The sequence below is a fragment of the Canis lupus genome, chromosome 21 (assembly GCF_003254725.2).
Source record: "Canis lupus dingo isolate Sandy chromosome 21, ASM325472v2, whole genome shotgun sequence".
NCBI lineage: Eukaryota > Metazoa > Chordata > Mammalia > Carnivora > Canidae > Canis > Canis lupus.
In genome coordinates, this window is record NC_064263.1 from 31711490 (window position 1) to 31731178 (window position 19689).

Here is a 19689-nt window from a genome sequence, read left to right on the forward strand (position 1 = left end):
ATCTTGAGTAACAGCTTCTCTTGTGCAGGTTACAGGTTGTAAATGATATTTTGTGGTCATTGGGATTTATTGCCCGTGAGAAATCTCTTGACAAAGTAACTGTAGAATATCTCTGTCTTTTATCTCTAGTTGCTTTTAAACTTGCTCTTTATCTTTGGTGTTCTTGAGTTTCACCGTGTGGTTTCTGGGGTGGGTGAGTTTTGATATGTCTCCTTTTGGGGATTCAGTGTGTGTCTTCAAAATGAGACAACTCAAATTTTCAACTGTGAAAAATCCATAGTGGTTTTCTGTTTGTTGCCTCTGGTTCGCTCTGTATGCCATCTCTTTCCACCTTCCACTCCCATAATTCTCTTGTCTGTTCTTCAACCTGTCACTTAGAAATAAAGTGTTGCATTCTTTGTTTTGGTTTCCACTCATTTCTTTTTCAAATTTTCCTGTTCTTTCTCATGCCTTTTCTTATTCTTTCATTAAGGTTTTTATTTCTTCCTTTTCCCCTTTAATGATGTAAGACATACTGTATATGCTCCAATAGACAAACATTCCAAAATGGACAAATACGTACTCCTATTAATTGGTTGGTTTAGACTCATGTGTATTTATGAGTACTCATATAAAATATGTTTATTAATTTCTTGTCTCAGCACATTTTTTTATTTTTATTTTTTTATAAATTTATTTTTATTGGTGTTCAATTTGCCAACATATAGAATAACACTCAGTGCTCATCCCGTCAAGTGCCCCCCTCAGTGCCTGTCACCCAGTCACCCCCACCCCCCCGCCCACCTCCCTTTCTACCACCCATAGTTCGCTTCCCAGAGTTAGGAGTCTCTCATGTTCTGTCTCCCTTTCTGATATTTCCCACTCATTTTTTCTCCTTTCCCCTTTATTCCCTTTCTCTATTTTTTATATTCCCCAAATGAATGAGACCATATAATGTTTGTCCTTCTCCGATTGACTTATTTCACTCAGCATAATACCCTCCAGTTCCATCCACGTCGAAGAAAATGGTGGGTATTTGTCATTTCTAATGGCTGAGGAATATTCCATTGTATACATAAACCACATCTTCTGTATCCATTCATCTTTCGATGGACACCGAGGCTCCTTCCACAGTTTGGCTATTGTGGCCATTGCTGCTAGAAACATCGGGGTGCAGGTGTCCCGGCGTTTCATTGCCTCTGTATCTTTGGGGTAATTCCCAGTGCAATTGCTGGGTCGTAGGGCACGTCTATTTTTAACTCTTTGAGGAACCTCCACACAGTTTTCCAGAGTGTCTGCACCAGTTCATATTCCCACCAATAGTGCAGGAGGGTTCCCCTTTCTCCACATCCTCTCCAACATTTGTGGTTTCCTGCTTTGTTAATTTTCCCCATTCTCACTGGTGTGAGGTGGGATCTCATTGTGGTTTTGATTTGTATTTCCCTGATGGCAAGTGATGCGGAGCATTTTCTCATGTGCTTGTGTCTCAGCACATTTTTAACAGTTTTATTCAAGCATTATGTTTATCTCCAACATGCTATTTCTATCATGAATGCTACCTTTTGAATACTTTTAGCATTCCAGAGCAGTTGTAGAGCGTTTGGGGATGTTGATAAAATGTAAGTCCTTGTTTGTAGGGCCAAGATAGGACACAAGAGTCTGTATTTCCACTGAGCTCCCTAGTGCTGCTGCTGCTGCTGCTGCTGTGTACCACACTTTTAAGTGGCAGAGTCTTAGAAAACATTATTTTAAAGTTGTTTTAAATAAAGCACTTTTAAAATTCATATATGATATTGTCATCAGATATTTCATCTTATGCCCAAGAACCCCCATTTAAATGATTAAAGATCATTTAGAACAATTTTAGTTCCAATATAGTTAACATACAGTATTATATTAGTTTCAAATGTACAATAATAGTGATTCAACACTTCCATACATCACCTGGTGCTCATCATGATAAGTGTACTCTTAATCCCCACCACCTGTTTTACCCATTCCTTTCCCCCATCCCTTCCCCCACCCCCACCTCCCCTCTGGTAACCACTGGGTTGTTCTCTATAGTTAAGTCTTTTTTTTTTTTTTTTGGTTTGTCTCTTCTTTGTTTGTTTTGTTTCTTAAATTCCACATATTAATGAAATCATATGGTATTGGTCTTTCTCTGAATGACGTATTTCACTTAGCACTATACTTTTTAGATATATTCATGTTGTTGCAAATGGTAAGATTCCATTATTTTCTTCTTTTTTGTGGCTGAGTAATATATCATTATATCGATCTCACATTTTCTTTATCCATTCATCTGTTGATGGACACTGGGGCTCTTTCCATAATTTGGCTATTGCAAATAATGCTGCAAAAAACAAGAGTGCATATGTCTTTTTGAATTAGTTTTTCATACTCTTTGGGCAAATACCCAGTAGTGGAATTACTGGATCCTATGGCAATTCTATTTTTAATTTTTCAAAGAGCCTCCATACTGTTTCCCACAGTTGCTGTCCCTGTGGGCCTGAAGGTTCCTTTTTCTCCACATCCTTGCTAATACTTGCTGGTTCTTGTGTTTTTAAATTTAACCATTCTGACCAGTGTGAGGTGTCATCTCATTGTGGTTTTGATTTGCATTTCCCTGATGATGTTTGATGTTGAACATCTTTTTGTGTGTCTATTGGCCATCTGGATGTCTTTGAAGAAATGTCCGTTCATGTCTTCTGCCCATTTTTAATTGGATTATTTGGGATTTTTGGTGTTAAGTTATAGAAGTTTTTTATATATGGATACTAACCCTCTATTGGATATGTCATTTGCATGTATCTTCTTCCATTAAGTAGGTTGTCTTTTAGTTCTGTTGACTGTTTTCTTTGCTGTACGGAAGCTTTTTATTTTGATGTAGTCCCGATAGTTTATTTTTCCTTTTGTTTCCCTTGCCTCAGGAGACATATCTAGAAAACTGTTGCCATGGTCGATGTCAAAGAGGTTAACTGCCTGCGTTCTCTAGGATTTTTATGGTTTCAGGCCTCACATTTAGGTCTTTAATCCATTTTGAGTTTATTTTTGTGTATGGTGTAAGAAAGTGGTCCAGTTTCATTCTTCTGCATGTAGCTGTCCGGTTTTCCCAGCACCATTTGTTGAAGAGACTGTCTTCCCATTGTATATTCTTATCTCCTTTGTCAAAGACCAATTGGCCATTTAATCAAGTGTTTATTTCTGGGCTCTCTATTCTGTCCTATTGGTTTATGTGTCTATTTTAGTGCCAGTACCATTACTGTTTTGATTACTACAGCTGTGTAGTATAACTTGAAGTCTGGGATTGTGGTCCTTCCAGCTTTGTTCTTTTTCAAGATCACTTTGGCTATTCAAGGTCTTTTGTGGTTCCATACAAATATTTTAGGATTATTCTAGTTCTGTGAAAAAAGCTACTGGTATTTTGATAGGGATTACATTAAATCTCTAGATTGCTTCGGGTAGTATGGACATTTTCACAACATTTGTTCTTCCAATCCATGAGCATAGAATGCCTTTCCATTTCTTTGTGTTGTCTTCAATTTTTTTCATCAATGCTCTGTAGTTTTGAGAATACAGATCTTTCACCTCCTTGGATATGTTATGCGTTTTATTTTTAATTTTTTGGTGCAATTTTAAATATGATTGTCTTCTTAATTTCTCTATCTGTTTCATTATGAATGTATAGAAATGCAACAGGTTTCTGTATATTGATATTGTATCCTGCAATCTTATTGTATTCACTTATCACTTATTCTTGTGGTTTTTTTGTGGAGTTTTTATGATTTTTCTATATAGTATTATACCATCTGCAAATAGGACAGTTTTACTTATTACTAATTTGAATTCCTTGATTTCTTTTTGTTGTCTGATTGCTGTGGCTAGGACTTCCAGTACTATGTTGAATAAAAGTGGTGAGGGTAGATGTCTCTGTCTGTTTCCTGACCTTAGGGGAAAAGCTCTCAGTTTTTCACGATTGGGTATGATGTTAGCTATGGCTTTTTCATGTATGGCCTTTATTATGTTGAGGTATATTCCTTCTAAACCTACTCTGTTGAGGGTTATCATGAATGGATGTTGTACTTAGTAGAATGCTTTTTCAGCATTTTTGAGATGATCATAAGATTTTTATCCTTTCTCTTACTGATGTGATGTATCACATGTGATGTGATGTATGTGATGTTAATTTGTGAACATTGAACCAGCCTTACATCCTAGGAATATATCCCATTTGATCATGGTGAATGATTTTTTAAAATATATTGTTAGATTTGGTTTCCTAATTTTTTTTTGCATTTCTCAGAGATATTGGCCTGTAGTTCTCTTTTTTTGTAGTGTCTCTATCTGGTTTTGGTATCAGGGTAATACTGACCTCATAGAATGAATTTGGAAGCTTTTTTCCTCTTTTATTTTTTTGGAGTAGTTTGAGAAGAATAGGTATTAATTTTAATTAATTTTAATTAATTTTGGTAGAATTTACCCATGAAGCCGTCTGGTCCTGGACTTGCTTGTAGAGAGTTTTGTTGTTGTTGTTGCTGAGAGCTTTTTTGATTACTGATTCAGGTTCATTACTGGTAATCAGTCTGTTCAAATTTTCTGTTTATTCCTGATTCAGGTTTTGGAGGTTATATGTTCCTAGGAATTTATCTATTACTTCTAGGTTGTCCAGTTTGGTGGCATACGATTTTTCATAATATGCTCTTATAATCCTTTGTATTTCCCTGTGTTGGTTGATATTTCTCCTCTTTCATTTCTGTTTTTGAGTCCTTCTCTCTCTCTGTCTCTCACTCTCTCTCTCTCTCTTTTGATGGGTCTGGCTAAATAAAGGTTTATTAATATTATTGATCTTCTCAAAGAACCAGTTCCTGATTTCATTGTTCTATTCTATTGCTCTATTGGTTTTTAGTTTCTATTTTGTCTTATTTCTGCTCTAATCTTATTATTTACTTCCTTCTACTGGGTTTGCATTTTGTTTGTTGTTGTTCTTTGACTCCTTTAGGTGTAAGATTAGGTTGTTTATTTTTTAAAAAGATTATTTATTTATTTATTTATTTATTTAAGATAGGGAGCACTAGTGAGCACAAGTGGGGAGAGGGGCAGAGGGAGAGAGAGAAGCAGGCTCTCCTCTGCTGAGCAGGGAGCCTGTCACAGGGTTCGATCTCAGGATCCTGGGATAAGACCTGAACTGAAGATAGACACTTAATTGACTGAGCCACCCAGGTGTCCCAATTAGGTTGTTTGAGATTTTTCTTGCTTCTTGAAATAGGCCTGTATTGCTATAAACTTCCCTCTTAGAACAGCTTTTGCTGCATCCCAAAGATTGTGGACTATTGTATTGTCATTTGTCTCCATGTCTTTTTAAATTTCCTCTTTGAGTTCTTGGTTGACCCATTCATGGTTTAGTAGCATGTTATTTAATCTCCATGTATTTGTGTTCTTCTCAGACCTTTCTTGCGGTTGATTTCTAGTTTCAGAGTGTTGCAGTTGGCAAAGATGCATGGTATGACTTCAGTGCTTTTAAATTTGTTGAGACTTGTTTTGTGACCTAATAAGTGATCTATTCTGGAAATGTTCCATATGCACTTGAAAAGAATGTGTATGCTGCTGTTTTAAGATGGAATGTTCTGAATATACGTTAGTTCCGTCTGGTCCAAGATGTCATTCAGAGTCACTGTTTCCTTGATGATTTAGCCATTGATGTAAGTAGGGTGTTAACATCCTCTATTATTATTATATTACTCTCAATTACTCCCTTTATGTTTACTATTAGCTGCTTTGTGTATTTGGGCACTCTCATGTTGAGTGCATAAATATTTACAACTGTTATATCGTCTTGTTGGATTATTATATAATGTCCTTCTTTTTCTCTTGTTATAGTCTTTGTTTTGTTTGTTTGTTTGTTTTTCAGTCTTTGTTTTAAAGTCCATTTTCCCCAACATAAGTATCACTACCAAGGCTTTCTTTTCACTTCCATTTGCATCATAAATGCTTTTGTATCCCACACTTTCAATCTGCATGTGTCTGTAGGTCTAAAATGAGTCTCCTGTAGGCAGCATATAGATGTATCTTGTTTTTTATCCATTCTGTCACCCTATGTCTTTTGTTTGGAGTGTTTAGTCCATTTATATTCAAAGTAATTATTGTTTGGTGTGTACTTATTGCCATTTTGTTACCTGTTTTGTGGTTGTTTTTGTAATTCATCTCTGTCCTTTATTTTCTTGCTCTTTTCTCACAGTTTGCTGGCTTTCTTTGCTAATATACTTGGATTCTTTTTATTTTTTGCATATCTGTTAGCAGTGTTTAATTTGTGATTAACATCTCACATATATATAGCACTGTCTGTACTTTTTTTTTTTTTTAAGATTTTATTTATTTATTCATGAAAGAGAGAGAGAGGCAGAGACATAGGCAGAGGGAGAAGCAGGCTCCATTCAGAGAGCCTGATGTGGGACTCGATCCTGGGACTCCAGGATTACGCCCTGGGCTGAAGACAGGTGCTAAACCGTTGAACCACCCAGGCGTCCCAAGTCTGTACTAAGTTGATGGCCAATTAAATTCAAACCTATTAAAAGATCTTTTTTTTTTTAAAGTTTATCTTTCATATAAGTATTTCTGAACTGTAAAATATGTACTTCGTATAAGTGAAGATAGGACTGTTTGTTCCTGCCTAAAAGATCAGTAGCTTGAAACAGCTAAGTTTGTTTCTTGTTCATATTCTGAGTTTTCCCTAGATCTACTGGGAGCTCTGGGCCCTGGCATCATCACTCTTGGACATGGGCTGGTTCAGCCTCCACCATTGCCAGAGGCCAGAGTAGGTAGAAAAGATATGAGAAATTATGTATGTACTGTTTCTTAAAGACTTTCATTTTTATTGGCCAAAGGAAGTCATGTGGCCTTAAGTAACTTCAAGGGTCAAATGCATAGTCCCACACTATGAGCTCAAGTAGAGGAGAACCAAAGCATATATAAATAACCCTAATTATTACCTCCTACCTACTTCCTTGCTTTTGAAAGTGATCATTAAAAGGCTTTCAATAAAATCCTGTGCTTGCATTTTATGTGGTCTTATTTCCTCTAACAATTCCTAAATCTGTATTACGCCTTAGTTTTGTATCCTTAAAATAAAGATTCCCAGGTGACCTCCCTAAACATCAAATTTTAGTATTGGCTGTGGTGATTTGCTGGTGCACTGGTTTCAACTTAGGCTGTACATTAAAATCATCTGGGGAGCTTTTTTTTTCCTCCCAGGTCACACCTCAGACCAATTAGAACATCTGGAGGTGGGACCCAAGCATCTGTAGTTTGTAAAATTCAATATGCATATAAAATTGAAACCCTTTGTGCTAATCTGTCTTCCTCAAAGAGTGCTTTGTTGTTCAAAATAAAGTACCAGAGTGCCTCCAGAGAGAAACAGTTTTATTAGGGTTTGAATATAAGGTGAATTACTCAATTACTCTTTTCTGAGAAGTAATTTGGGGAACAACACCTTGTCTCTTTTATGTTTTGTGTTAGATGTTATGTTACCATCTCTATTATCTTGTTCCTTTATCCTCAAATATGAGGGGATTTATTTTCTTCTTTGTTGTATCTGGTACTTCTATTTTGATTTGTTTCCCTCCATGGTGGTAATTTTTCCATAGGAGGTAATCATCTGAAGGGAATATGTGGCGTATTGAATATTCTGGATGATTTTTGCCTTTGCTAGTGCTGGGCCCTGGGAGTTTCACCATTCTGGACTATTTTGTGAGCCTATGTGTTGATGTAAATTGAAAAAAAAAAAGGATTTAAGTATTTTATGTATACATACATCACATGCAAATATAGACACAGATATACATGTGTACACACACACACACACACCCCTTGAACAGTAGAGAAGCATTCTGAGGCTTTAGGGCAGGGAGGGGCCCAAAGAAAGAAGAGACTTGTCCAACACCACAGAGTAACATAAAGTTAATGAAAATCTCAGTCTTCCCACCTACTCCTGGCCTGACTTATCCTCCATATTATGAAGGTGTGTGTGTGTTGAAGCATGTCCAGGATGGCCAGGGATTACTCAGCATTTGCTTGGAGACTTGAGGGAGTGGGGTGGGGGGTGGGGTGGGGGGCGGGTGGTGGTGTTTTGCTCTATTTCAGTCCATTTCCTTCCCTGTTGGCTATGGCCTTCTCTAGTCAAATCTCCATTGGATTTCTAGGGCCCAGAAACTGCTGAGCACACCCAAGTGTGGGTAATGGGCAGTTTCCCAGCTCCCTAGAGCCATGGGCTTGTTTGTGGATTGTGACCCACAATTCCCTGTATCCTGTGCTTTCAGAAAGCAAACCAGCAATCAAATAGTAATTGTTTCCTTCTGTGTGGATTTTTCCTTGTGAAGACTGCCGTGGCAACTAGAAAGCTGGCTCTTAGAAGGGTGGAGGGACCTAGATTTAGACGTCAGGGCCGCTGGGTAGCTGTGGATGCGGTGGCTCTATTGCCCACATTTTCCAGCAGAGCCCTAATTCCTGTTGGCCTTATAAACAATCCACATGCCCTAGAAATTCCGCCCCAGACACCATATTTTCTACGGTGTGTTTTATTGCTGATGGAAGCACAGAAATCCTTTGTCAGACTGTCACCCCAGTTTTTGGTCTAAAAAACAGACCACTCTGTTTATGCAAAGAAGACTTTTTGTTTGTTTGTTTGTTTAAATGGTGAGGTTCAGAAAGGCAAAAAAAAATGGTCTTGGGACACTTGGAATTAGAGCTGACCCAATCCATGCTCTCTTCCTCATGGCCATTCCTCCAAGTGTGGGTGCAGATAGTCAGATACCCCTTCAGCAATCTGTGGGGCAGGGCCGTGATGCCAGGGAGTCAGCCCACCATGGCAGGGACCCTGACCGCAGAGCTTTACAGCCCGAGACCAAGGGGGGCGGGGATGAGATGTGGATTGCACAAGTAGCTAAGACAGCTGTAAAGCATGAGTGCATAGTAGAGATTTCCCCAAGTGGGAAGAGCCAGAGAGATTCCAGCTCACTAGAACCCCTCACCTGAGCTGGCATGGCGTCACGCTGTGTCCCTTGGTGACACCGTATTGTGGGGCCAGCCCCAGCCCAGAGTCAGAAACTGCTATGGAAGGAGAGCAGAGGAACGCACACACAGGCAGGGGAGGCCTGTCGGCTGCCATCCACGCAGACAGCCCTGCCACATTAACCTCAAGTTAGGAGTCTAAAGGCAGAAGAATGGCAGCCCGTTGTTTTGGCTCATGCTAAGGCCTGGCCATGTTCTCCCGGTTGTCTAGGGGTGTGAGCTTCCGAGGTTCAGTCTCACCAGACAGGTCATCCACCTGGTTCCCATCTCTTCCTGTCACGCCCAGTCCAGGATTAAAGATGGCTTCTGCTGAGTTTGCTTTGTGAATGGTTCTGCTGAGGCAGAAGTGGTTTTCTGGGCTTCCTATCCTTCTCGTTTGCCTGTCGCCTCTCTCTTTGCTCTCTGTCAGTTCCCTGCCCATGGCATCCACCTTTCTTACCAAGGTTCTCCCCTCCCCCCTTCTCGTTCCAGGCACTAAAACAGGTACAGAGAACAGTGATGGTAGCTGTGAGCCTGCTCTGGCCTCCCCGGCCTCCCACGCCAACCCCTTCCCTGTGCTCCATCTCGTTGAGGACTTGAGACTGGCCCTGGAGATGCTGGAGCATCCTCAGGAGAGAGCAGCCCTCCTGAGCCAGATCCCGGGCCCCACAGCCGCCTACATCAAGGAGAGCTTGGTGAGTGAGCCCGTGGCCTGTTCGGGAATCCACTGGGGAACACAACCACATAACTGCGGGGCTTACGGAATGCCACGCTGCCTGGGACCATTACCTCATCTGTGCACCTTCCAGCCTCTTCTCACTTCCCATCTGGCTTTGGTCAGCCCCCCGCTGTGTGGTCCTTCCCAGCAGGAGGGGAGAGCCCAGGCAAGCAGCTTAAAGTTGTCTGGTCAGCCCTGCCTGTGCACTCCCGTCACGTTCTCTGAGAAGGGAGACATCCAGGGCCGGAGGAGAGCAAGCAGGAGAGTTTTCCCCAGCAGGATGACAAGTACAACTTGCCAGATTATAATCCCGAGGTGGGGTCCCTATACTCGGCTGTACCCCCTTTTTCTTACAACAGCAAGTCACCTCACCCATCCCTTCACAGCTGCCCCTGTATGTTCTGTCTTGAGGGCAGGATGCAGGCTTCCTGACTCCCCTCCTGCCCTCTCCAGATCAAGGCTGTACACCTGCTAGCCTCCGAGGGAAGCCGATGAGGAACCAGAGCTGTAACTACATGGCTTTGGTTACCTGTCTCTTTCCCCGTGGGCACGCTGGTCAACTTCAAGAGCCTAGTGAGATTGATTCAGGAATGGGGTAGCCGAGGAGCTTGCCCACTGAGGAGGTGTGTAAAATGCAGCCGTTCCAGGGCAGGAGGGGGGAAACTGGGAAAGCTTGGGGAGGGAGCATGTGATTGCCTAAGCTGATTTTGAGGATGAAAGCCAAAATGCAGTCTTCTAAAGCTAGAATCCTGCAGACTGATACCAAATGGGAAAGTACCCACAGAGGTGGGAAGGCATAATGGGACCACTAAACTAGGAGTTAGAGGTTGAATGTTAGAGACTAAGGAGGCTGAGACGCTCCTGTCCAGAGGCCAAGTCACTTGTGATTAGGCAGGTTACATCCTGGATGTCCTAGCTGACTCTGTTCAAGAGTTCTCCGTCAATACGGTTTTATACTCACACTGTCCTCTGAACACTGAAGAATTCATTATGTTCATGTGTGTTACTCAGTATTTTCAGCGTGTAGGCTGCTCGTCTCGTGTTCTGAATGTACCTGGGCCAGCGTGGCAGGGAGAGTCCTGGCCTCCCAAGACATCTATGTGCCAATTGCCAGAACCAAGCTCCTTACGTTGGCAAAAGGGAAGGTAGCAGATGGAATTAAGGTTGCTAATCAGAGTTTAAAGAGGAAGAGCACCTGCTGTGGATTGTCCAGGTGGGCCCAGTGTAGGTCACTGGCGTCCTTATAAGTAAGTGGAAGGAGGCAGCCGAAGGGTTGGTGTGGGAGCGAGGTGAGTCTGCTTTTGCAGATGGAAGCAAGAACCTAGAGACGCAGGCAGGGGCTGGGCAGCTAGCAAGGTGGCCCTCTCCTAGAGCTTCCAGCAGGGAAAGCAGTCGTACCAGCACCTTGGCAAGACCCGCTTGAGACTTCTGACCTCCAGAGCTGTAAGGCAGTACGTTTGCCTTATTAGAAGCCACAAGGGGGCAGCCCCGGTGGCTCAGCGGTTTAGCGCCACCTTCGGCCCAGGGCGGGATCCTGGAGCCCAGGGATCAAGTCCCACGTCGGGCTCCCTGCGTGGAGCCTGCTTCTCCCTCTGCCTGTGTCTCTGCCTCTCTCTCTGCATCTCTCTGTGTCTCTCATGAATAAATAAATAAAATCTTAAAAAAAAAAAAAAAGAAGCCACAAGGTTTGTAGTAACTTGTAGAGGTCGCAGTAGGGAATATAGCCAGATGCTCCCCAGAGAAGGGTAGGGAAGCCCGAGGGATGGGTCTCTGGTGGGCCTGTTACCATCTAGGTTTGAAAACCTCCTCATGTCGCTCCCAAATGAAGACAGTGTTGGTGGTCTCTTAAGACTTGTACCACTACCGAGCAGAAGGCCACATCCGCCCCTCCCCACCAACCCTTTCAAACTTGAGGTCGGGGTTCACAGGGGGGCTTTAGGCTTTTCTTTCTCTGTCCCATCCCAGGGCAGAAGGTTCTGTGTCTCCCTCGAGTTCTGTCAGGAATTCTGGCTGTTTCCATACTTCCAGCTCTACGAGGCTCACTCCAGTCTGCTCTGACCATCTTCGGCCCACCTGTGTATACAGCTGAGCTTTCCAAGGCCCACCTTACCCCCCACCCCCGGGAGGACACCCATCCCTGCTAGCCTGACTCCAGCTGCTGTGTTTAAGGGGAACTCTGTGATGCCTCAAGAGGATTACTGGGTCCATGGCCCCTCCATCTGAAACCCTTGGGCCCAGATGTATTTTAAAACTCAGAACTTCTTAAACTTCAGGAAGGTGAGACCGTGCATTTTACTGTACAACATATTCTATAGCTAGCAGATATGGAACAGGAAAGCATTGTCCTTTCTTCAGCAAAACTTACGAATAGCCACATGAAGTGGGATAAAGAAAGACTCAAATACTCCCCTACCCGTTCAGGTCCAGTTAGGCTGCCAGATAAGTTTGGCACCAACATTATTTTCCAAAACAAAACCTTTTGGTTTTCAGAGCTTTGAGGGTTTCAAAACTACAGGTAAGGGATAATGAGCTTCTATGTGAAGTGTTTCAGTGTAGAAAACAAAAACCAAATGTTGGCTATCGGATGTTCCTACTCCCAACATCCTTCAGCCAGAAGTCTCCCAAAGTCACTTGTTGATGCTCTCTTTCCTTGGGCTGGCCTGTCACCATGTGCCAGGGGCCTGTTGGAAACTCCCACCCGGAGCCTCCTCCACTGTTCCCTGAATCCTTGCCCCAGGCTGCAGAGCAGTTCAGCATCTCGTATTAAATGTCCCCTCTCAGCTTGCTCAGGACACTTATCACATAACCAAGAGATTCACCGAGGCAGCCTCCCCAGTGAAAGCCCGGTCTGCCCAGAGTACGGAAAACAGCTCATGGATTTATCCTTCGCTATATAGTTTACAGCGATTACGTACTTCTTCCTTGTATGGACATGCCTGAAAGTGACCATTTCTCTAAATACTGACATTTAGGTTCTTCTAAATCTTTCACTAATATAGTTTTGCTGCAGAGAATGTCCAGGAAGATTTGTCTTTAGATATTTCCTTGAGGTAGGGTCCCAAAGGTAGAACCAAAGTAGAGTTAACAGGCAAAACGCAGGATAGGCCGTTAAACTAGAGTTTTAGATAAGCGATGGATAGTTCTAAAGAAGTGTGTCCCATGCAGTTTGCTTCATCTGGCAACTCGAATCCAAGGGCATTAATATCTTAAGGCTTTAAGACATGTTTTCCAAACCAGTTCTCGGGAAGATTTGACTCATTAATATTTTCGTTGGCAGGGTTTGAGGTACATCCTAATCAACAACCATCACTAAGATTAAAAAAAACAGCTTTACTGATTTCTTAGGAAAAAATGTCTCTTTACCACTTTTGCATTTCTTTGCCTAGTAGAAGGCTAAACATTTTTTTGGAATTACTATTTTTCTGTATGGTCTCCAAAGTTTTGATCTCTACCTCTACCTGGGAAAAAAAAAATTCATTTTTCCATTTATACATAGCTGTATCCACAGCATTGGCCTAATGTATGTAACTTATAAAACCTAGCCCTAAATACAGATGTTTAAGGATCAGGTTAAAAAATAGCACTAATGTGTTCTTCCCACACACCTTGGAGGTTACCTTGGGCATGCCTACCGCACCCTGTTCATATTCTATGCCCTTCTCTCCCCTGCCAGTTAGGATTTTAGTGCTTTTCTTAGACATTGAACCTTTTTATTTTATTTATTTAAAAGATTTTATTTATTATTATTCATGAGAGGCACACACAGAGAGAGAGGTAGAGACACAGGCAGAGGAAGAAGCAGGCTCCATGCAGGGAGCCCAATGCGGGACTCGATCCCTGGTCTCCAGGATCATGCCCTGGGCCGAAGTCAGCACTAAACCGCTGAGCCACCCAGGATGTTCAACGTTGAACCTTTTTAAAGCCTTTTGCTTTATGTGTGGCATTTTCCTCATTTTGTTTTTAAATTCTGTTTGTGTTGCTGTTTTGAGACAGAACTTTAGAAGGATTGTAATTAACTCTCTTTCCTGTTTGGGTTTCTTGTTTTCCTTTTATCTCTGGAAGGACCCTTTTTTAACCTCCGATCAAATAATATCCACCTGTATCTTCTCCAGTAAGTTTATGATTTGATTGATATCTTATGATAACCTTGGATTCACCTGCAATGTTTCTTAGTGTGTGGCGTGAAATCTGAATCTAACGCCCATGACTTACTAAAAAAGGATTCTTAAATATTTTTGGTCCAAAGGCAGTTGACATGATTGTTTCTTTTTCAAGATGTGTTGCAGAAAACCACCTGTATTAAGATTTGTAGATCTGTTTGGAGGTTCTTTATGGTGGTTGGGGGGGGTGGGGAATGCCTGCCTTTGGAGGAGGTTTCCTGAAAGTTGTTGCATTCAGAGTCTTTTAGATTAATTATGGCCATCAGCAACCTATGAATGGTGTACTTTTAGAGTGGGTCAAAAGTTCATATAAACATTCCAGGGTACGACAGGATGTTAAGTTTTGATTCTGGACAGAGACAGCCTGTCTGTATATTGGTTCTTGCAGACATAATCTGGGGGCATACACGTTTCATAGTAGGTCGTACCTATATGGAAATAGAGTCCAAAGTAGTGAACAAATCTACCGGTACTTTTTAGATTGGTTTTAGCTTGGTGCTCTTAGTTAAAGACTTTGGCATGAAAATTATGGTCTGTGGACCAGCAAGCTTGCCATTTCCTGCTAGTTTGTTTGCTACTTGGTGTCTTTATAAAGGGGCGCAGTATAGGCCCACTGCTCCTTTACTCACTGAACCATCTCCCAGTGATCCATATTCACAGTAAAGTTTGAGAAACACTGCTTTAAACCACAGATGCTCACTGAAATTATTAAAAAAAAACAAACAAACATGTGGCTTAGAATAGGAACTAATAAGGCAGCTTGAAGGATCAGGCGGGGAGGGGATCCCTGGGTGGCGCAGCGGTTTGGCGCCTGCCTTTGGCCCAGGGCGCGATCCTGGAGACCCGGGATCGAATCCCACATCGGGCTCCCAGTGCATGGAGCCTGCTTCTCCCTCTGCCTGTGTCTCTGCCTCTCTCTCTCTCTCTGTGACTATCATAAATAAAAATTAAAAAAAAAATAATAAAAAAGGATCAGGCGGGGAGTGTTTATGTCTGTGTGTCCATCTCGTGTTTGTGCTATTCTCCTCTTTAGTCAATTGGCTTTGCCATATCCTTCCATTGCTGCTTTGTCATCTGTTGGCCTGGCATGGCCCAGCTGTGCCTCGTGAACTGTCAGTTGGTGTTCTTTCTCCAGAGAAGTGGCATAAACAGTAAGGAGGTTTATGTGTCATTAACAAGATATCCAGAAGATGGATGGTCCCAGGGTCAAATCAGTGGCTCTGGGAAGACCCCAGTGGCTCTGGCTCTTCCCATCTTTCTGCCCTATTATCCTTAGGGGGTTGGTTTTTCCTCGGGAGTATCCCTTAGCAGCTGCAAGTTGGCTACTACAGCTCCAGGCAACATGTTCAGAGGTAGGACATGTCTTTTCCTCTCCCTCCATTAGGAAGGAAATTTTTTTTCTCTGAAGCCCTGCAGCGGACTTCTCATATGCTCCCGATGCCCAGATTTGTTCACATGTGCATAACTTAGCTGCAAGGGAGGCCGGGAAACAAGTATTGGTACTTTCATTCACCGTAGTGAGAGGTGGCCTTTGTCTAGAAGGAACCATGACAGGAGGGAAGGGGGATGAATGGCTTTTAGAAAGACAGCCCAGAGCAACTGCCACATGGCCTTTAGATTTGATTTTATTCTTGTTGACAAATTCTTTTCGTGTTTTCTCTCCTGCATCATTCCCTCTATGTGTGTGTGGCTCAAATTCCTGAAGGAGAGAATCTAATTGGCCTCCTCCTCATTTTTGAGCCAAGTCCGCCAGGCCGACAGAAATGTTAGGTGCAAAAGAAACAGAAGTTAAAGGCCCTTCTTTTACACACAGCTGTGGATTAGCTGCCCTTGGTGTGGTGAGAGGATCCCATGGTAGAAGACGTCTTCCGTGCTGTGGGACCCTCAGACGCCGACGTGGGCATCTGTAGTACATAAGGAAAACAGGTGCTGCTGGGGCAGAGGGGGATGTGGGAGAATGGTTGGTGGTTAGAACAGGAACAAACAGCAGACTGATCTGGGCCCTGCCTTTATCTCCAGTGGAGAAGGAGCTCCCGGTCCTGGTGGACCACAGGCCGCTGTGTTTCTCTACCGTGGGGCTGGTTCTCTCTCTGCCGGGTGCTGGCATGCTGGACAGAGATCGATAGGCAGCAGCGAAGACTCTGCCTGGGGATAGTTACAAAATTGTGTGGGACTCTCTAAGCAGGGGACCCCCTCTGGGGCTTCAGTGAGGAAAGGAACAAAGTGCCCAGATTCTCTTGTCCTGGAAGTGGTATCTGTGCCTGAATTCTGGGCCTATCACCAGAAAGTTGATAGCGTACCTGGGAGCTTCCAATAAGGCCCTCCTGGAGGGATAGTGTCCTGGGGTCCAGAGTGAGCTGGGGCCCAACTGGCAGAGAAGTTCAGTGGGACTGTTCCATGCTGTGGGACCGCAGAGCTACATGAGCTCAGGAGATGAAAGGGTCATCCCTCATGTTAGGTAGACAGGGCCAACCTCACAGTCCATACTAGCAGAGGGTGAAGCTGAGTCCCTGGCTGCAGGGCTGCGGCATCTCTGCTGTGATGGATATGGAGCTGAGTTCCACAGGGGGCTGCCTCCTTCGCTTCCCTGCAGCGACCTCCTCAACCTGTGGAGAAGTGCAGATGATGTCCTCAGGGAGAGTGTGGCCATTTCTGGTCAAGAGCCTCTCAGTCCCACCAGATGGTCCTGAAGGCCAGAAAGGATAGAGGTGCTTGTTGGTGGCCCTGACATGCACCACAGGCAAGGAGGAGCTGGTGCCACCATGGCCGTGTCTAGGAATCTAGCTGTACCTTGAGTGGGGCTTTTTCCTGGTCTAGAAGGGGTTTCCCTATTCTTCTACACCTGCTTGCCTTGGCTAGATGGAAGCTGGTTGGGTAGCCAGAGCTGGGCTGGGGGTAGAGCCCATAGCAGGACTAGTCTTCCAGAGGGCTCAGCAGGGCTGGGGGACAGCCAGGTGGTGACTCAGGCCCCTGGGTGATGCCCAAGAGCTGTCAGAGCCAGCAGTCTCCAGCTCTGGGTGCTTCTCTAACAGTTCAGTACCTATGCCTCTTCTCCTCCTGCAAATACCTCTATCCTGCTGTTTAATGGCTTTGGATGTGGGGTCAGGGGGATCCTGTGTAAAGTGCCAAGGCTTCAGGGCCTCAAGATGAAGTCCAAGGAAAGGCTGGCAAAGGCAGCAGCAACAGAGTGAGGGCAAGTCAGGGCAAGCCCAGGCTCCAGGGTGAGGGGAAGAGGTGGGCAGAGAACCTGCAGTAGGACTGTCCTCAGGCCCCTCTCTGGAAGCAGGGTTCCTGCAGTAGCTTGACCACCCAGCCGGAACCCTGGCTTTCTTCCACAAGGTTGCAGGTGTCCTCTCAAGTATGCTTGGGTGGCACTGAACCAGGGTGAGGCAGCATGGGAGGTAGGAAGAGGCCAGTGGTCTGTCACTCGCTTGCGGCTTTGGATGAACCTCTCCCTCCCTACTGGAAGTGACAGCTGGTTTGACAGTCTGCTGCAAGATCTGGCCAGGCATTCCAGTCCTGGCTTCATGGCCAGTACCAGCCACTGCCTTCCCCCGAGCCGAGGCCTTTCGGTTTCCAAGGTGGAGATGGGTTAGGGAGCCTCTCTAGGTGCAGCCACCCTACAGTCAGGGCTGGGTGGAGGCTGACATCTCAGGAGCAGTAGAATGGGATGGCGGGGCAGTGAGGTCCTCTCTAGGCTGTGTGCTCCCTACTGACAGCCTGCTGCAGCTTCAGGAGCCTTCGTTCCCTTCTTAACTAGTCTTTCAAGAACCAAAGAGGCCTGGGCCCAGGAGGCACACGGCCACCCCCCTCATTGCTCCACTACCTTGTCCCAGATGGCTGCTTGCTCAGCTCCCAGCTCCTCAAACAAAGCCCCGTCATTCCCGCCAGATTTAGCTTGCTATCTCTCATTCTGGCCAAGGAAGCAAATCTGTTTACCATGCCCAAAAGCCAGAGGAGTTCTAAGAAAAGGTAGGGAGGAAAAGCTGTTCTGTGAATTATGAACTGTGAGCTTGTTCCTTATGCCATGTGATTTGTCTCTGTTATCTTTATTCTCCACCCGGGACCTAGAACAAAAGATGGATCAGGATATATGCTTGTTGGACATACTCATTTTGAAAAGTTATGGGGCTTTTATAGGGAAATCTTTTTCTCTGGAACTTGAGAGAAGGGGAAACTTGGTGCTTACATTTCAAGGGAGAAGAAAAAAAATAGAGCTTCTAGGAGCCAGTTCCCAGTGTGAGTTTCTTGCCTTTCCCTTTCGTGAGAGCTGAAAGTCACAGGTATAGGCCCTGCCCACCCCCACCCCCACCCTCACCCCCTTTGCTCCCAAGGGACTCCTCCCCTGAACTGGGCTGGTTGTCTGGGTCTTTGTTCCTGTGTGAAGTACCGGATGTAGCCACTAGGTGGGAGTCAGGGATAAATGCTAGAAAGTCTAAATCCCAAGGAAGAAGATCCAGGCTCTGTACAAGAAAAACAGCTTTGTTTGTTTCAGTTGGACAGATGACCTAAGCTCCTCTCATTAATGAAGCTGCTGAGCAGTGTACCTGGGTCAGTTGGCAGAGCTCTTTCCCATTTTCCTTGGAACCCACTGGCCTGAGAGGCCTCTAGGGTCTGTGCTGGGGCAGAGAAAATGGAAGGGCTGAGAGCGGGTCCTGGGAGCAGAGAGATGGGGCCTTCCATTGTCAAAGCAGAGAAGACCTCTCCATACCCCTTCATTCCAGTGCCTTTTGCTGGGGCGCTATTAGGACGGCTCCTTCCATTCCAAGAGGCATTTCCTGGCCCTGTGCTGCCAGGCCCTTGCCCTAGAGAAACCTCCCCTGTAGCTTGGATTTTTTTTTTTTTTTAAATACATTTTTCCTGGCATTAGCATCTCAGAGTGGGGACCCTGCAGCTACTGTAAATTTAGCAGTTTTAACTTTCCTGGATTTTTTGCTGCCCACCGCTTGCCCCCAAGTAAATTGTACCCTACTAATTTCTAGAGGTCTGGCTCCTTTCAGACCTGACTTGAGGAAACTATTTCAGTCCCTAAGAACCAATGTTTATAAATGACCAAGAATGTGCAAACACTGGTGAAAAAGAGCAAATAAATCCTTCCCCACTAAGTTTCCTGCTTCGGGCCCAGGGGACATGGTGGCTGATGTTGCCAGGTTAGCATAACTTGGGGTCTGAGCATGTAGACGCCCACCCACCCTCCACCCACCAGGGACCTTCTGCCCTTGCAGGAACCACTGGTAGGTAGGTAGGTAAGTAGGCAGGCAGGCTCTGGAGGATTCATACTTCCAGGCAAACTTGCTCAATACCCTGTGCTTTAAGAAGTTTCTCAAAGTGGTTTCCTAACCTCTGACTATTCAAATATGGTCCTTAGATCCTCACATATGAACATCACCCGGGAGCTTGTTAACAATGCACAGTGTCCGGTCCCATTCTCAACTTTCTGGGTCGGAATCGGCATTTTTATAAGAACACCCTTCAACCCAGATGATTCATTTTACATGGAGAAGTATTACCCTAGCCAGGGGTCAGCAACCTGTGGCCTGCATTTGGCTCACTGCCTTTTTCTTAGGCCTCATGAGCTAAGAATCATTTTTATGTTTTTCAATGAGAAATGATGAGCATATTTTATATGAAAATGGCCTAAAATCCCAATTTCAATGTCCACAAATAAAGTGTTAACATAGCCACCCTCTTGGGTTTATGTGTTAGCTGTGGCTGCTTTTGCACTTAAAATGGCAGAAAGTATAACAGAGACCATATGGCCTGCAAAGCCTAAAACATTTGCCATCTGGC

The 19689-nt window shown here is 44.2% G+C and overlaps 1 protein-coding gene across 11 annotated transcripts in view; it reads left to right on the forward strand.

Annotated features, from left to right (window-relative positions):
* Window positions 1-19689, forward strand: part of PPFIBP2 (PPFIA binding protein 2) — a 170256-nt gene that overhangs the window by 45399 nt on the left and 105168 nt on the right. For all 11 annotated transcript variants that reach the window (XM_049098774.1, XM_035704194.2, XM_025459347.3 and 8 more), the window contains one exon: window positions 9514-9716. In XM_049098774.1, the coding sequence (XP_048954731.1) occupies window positions 9514-9716 (203 nt within the window). The remainder of the gene's footprint in view (window positions 1-9513; window positions 9717-19689) is intronic.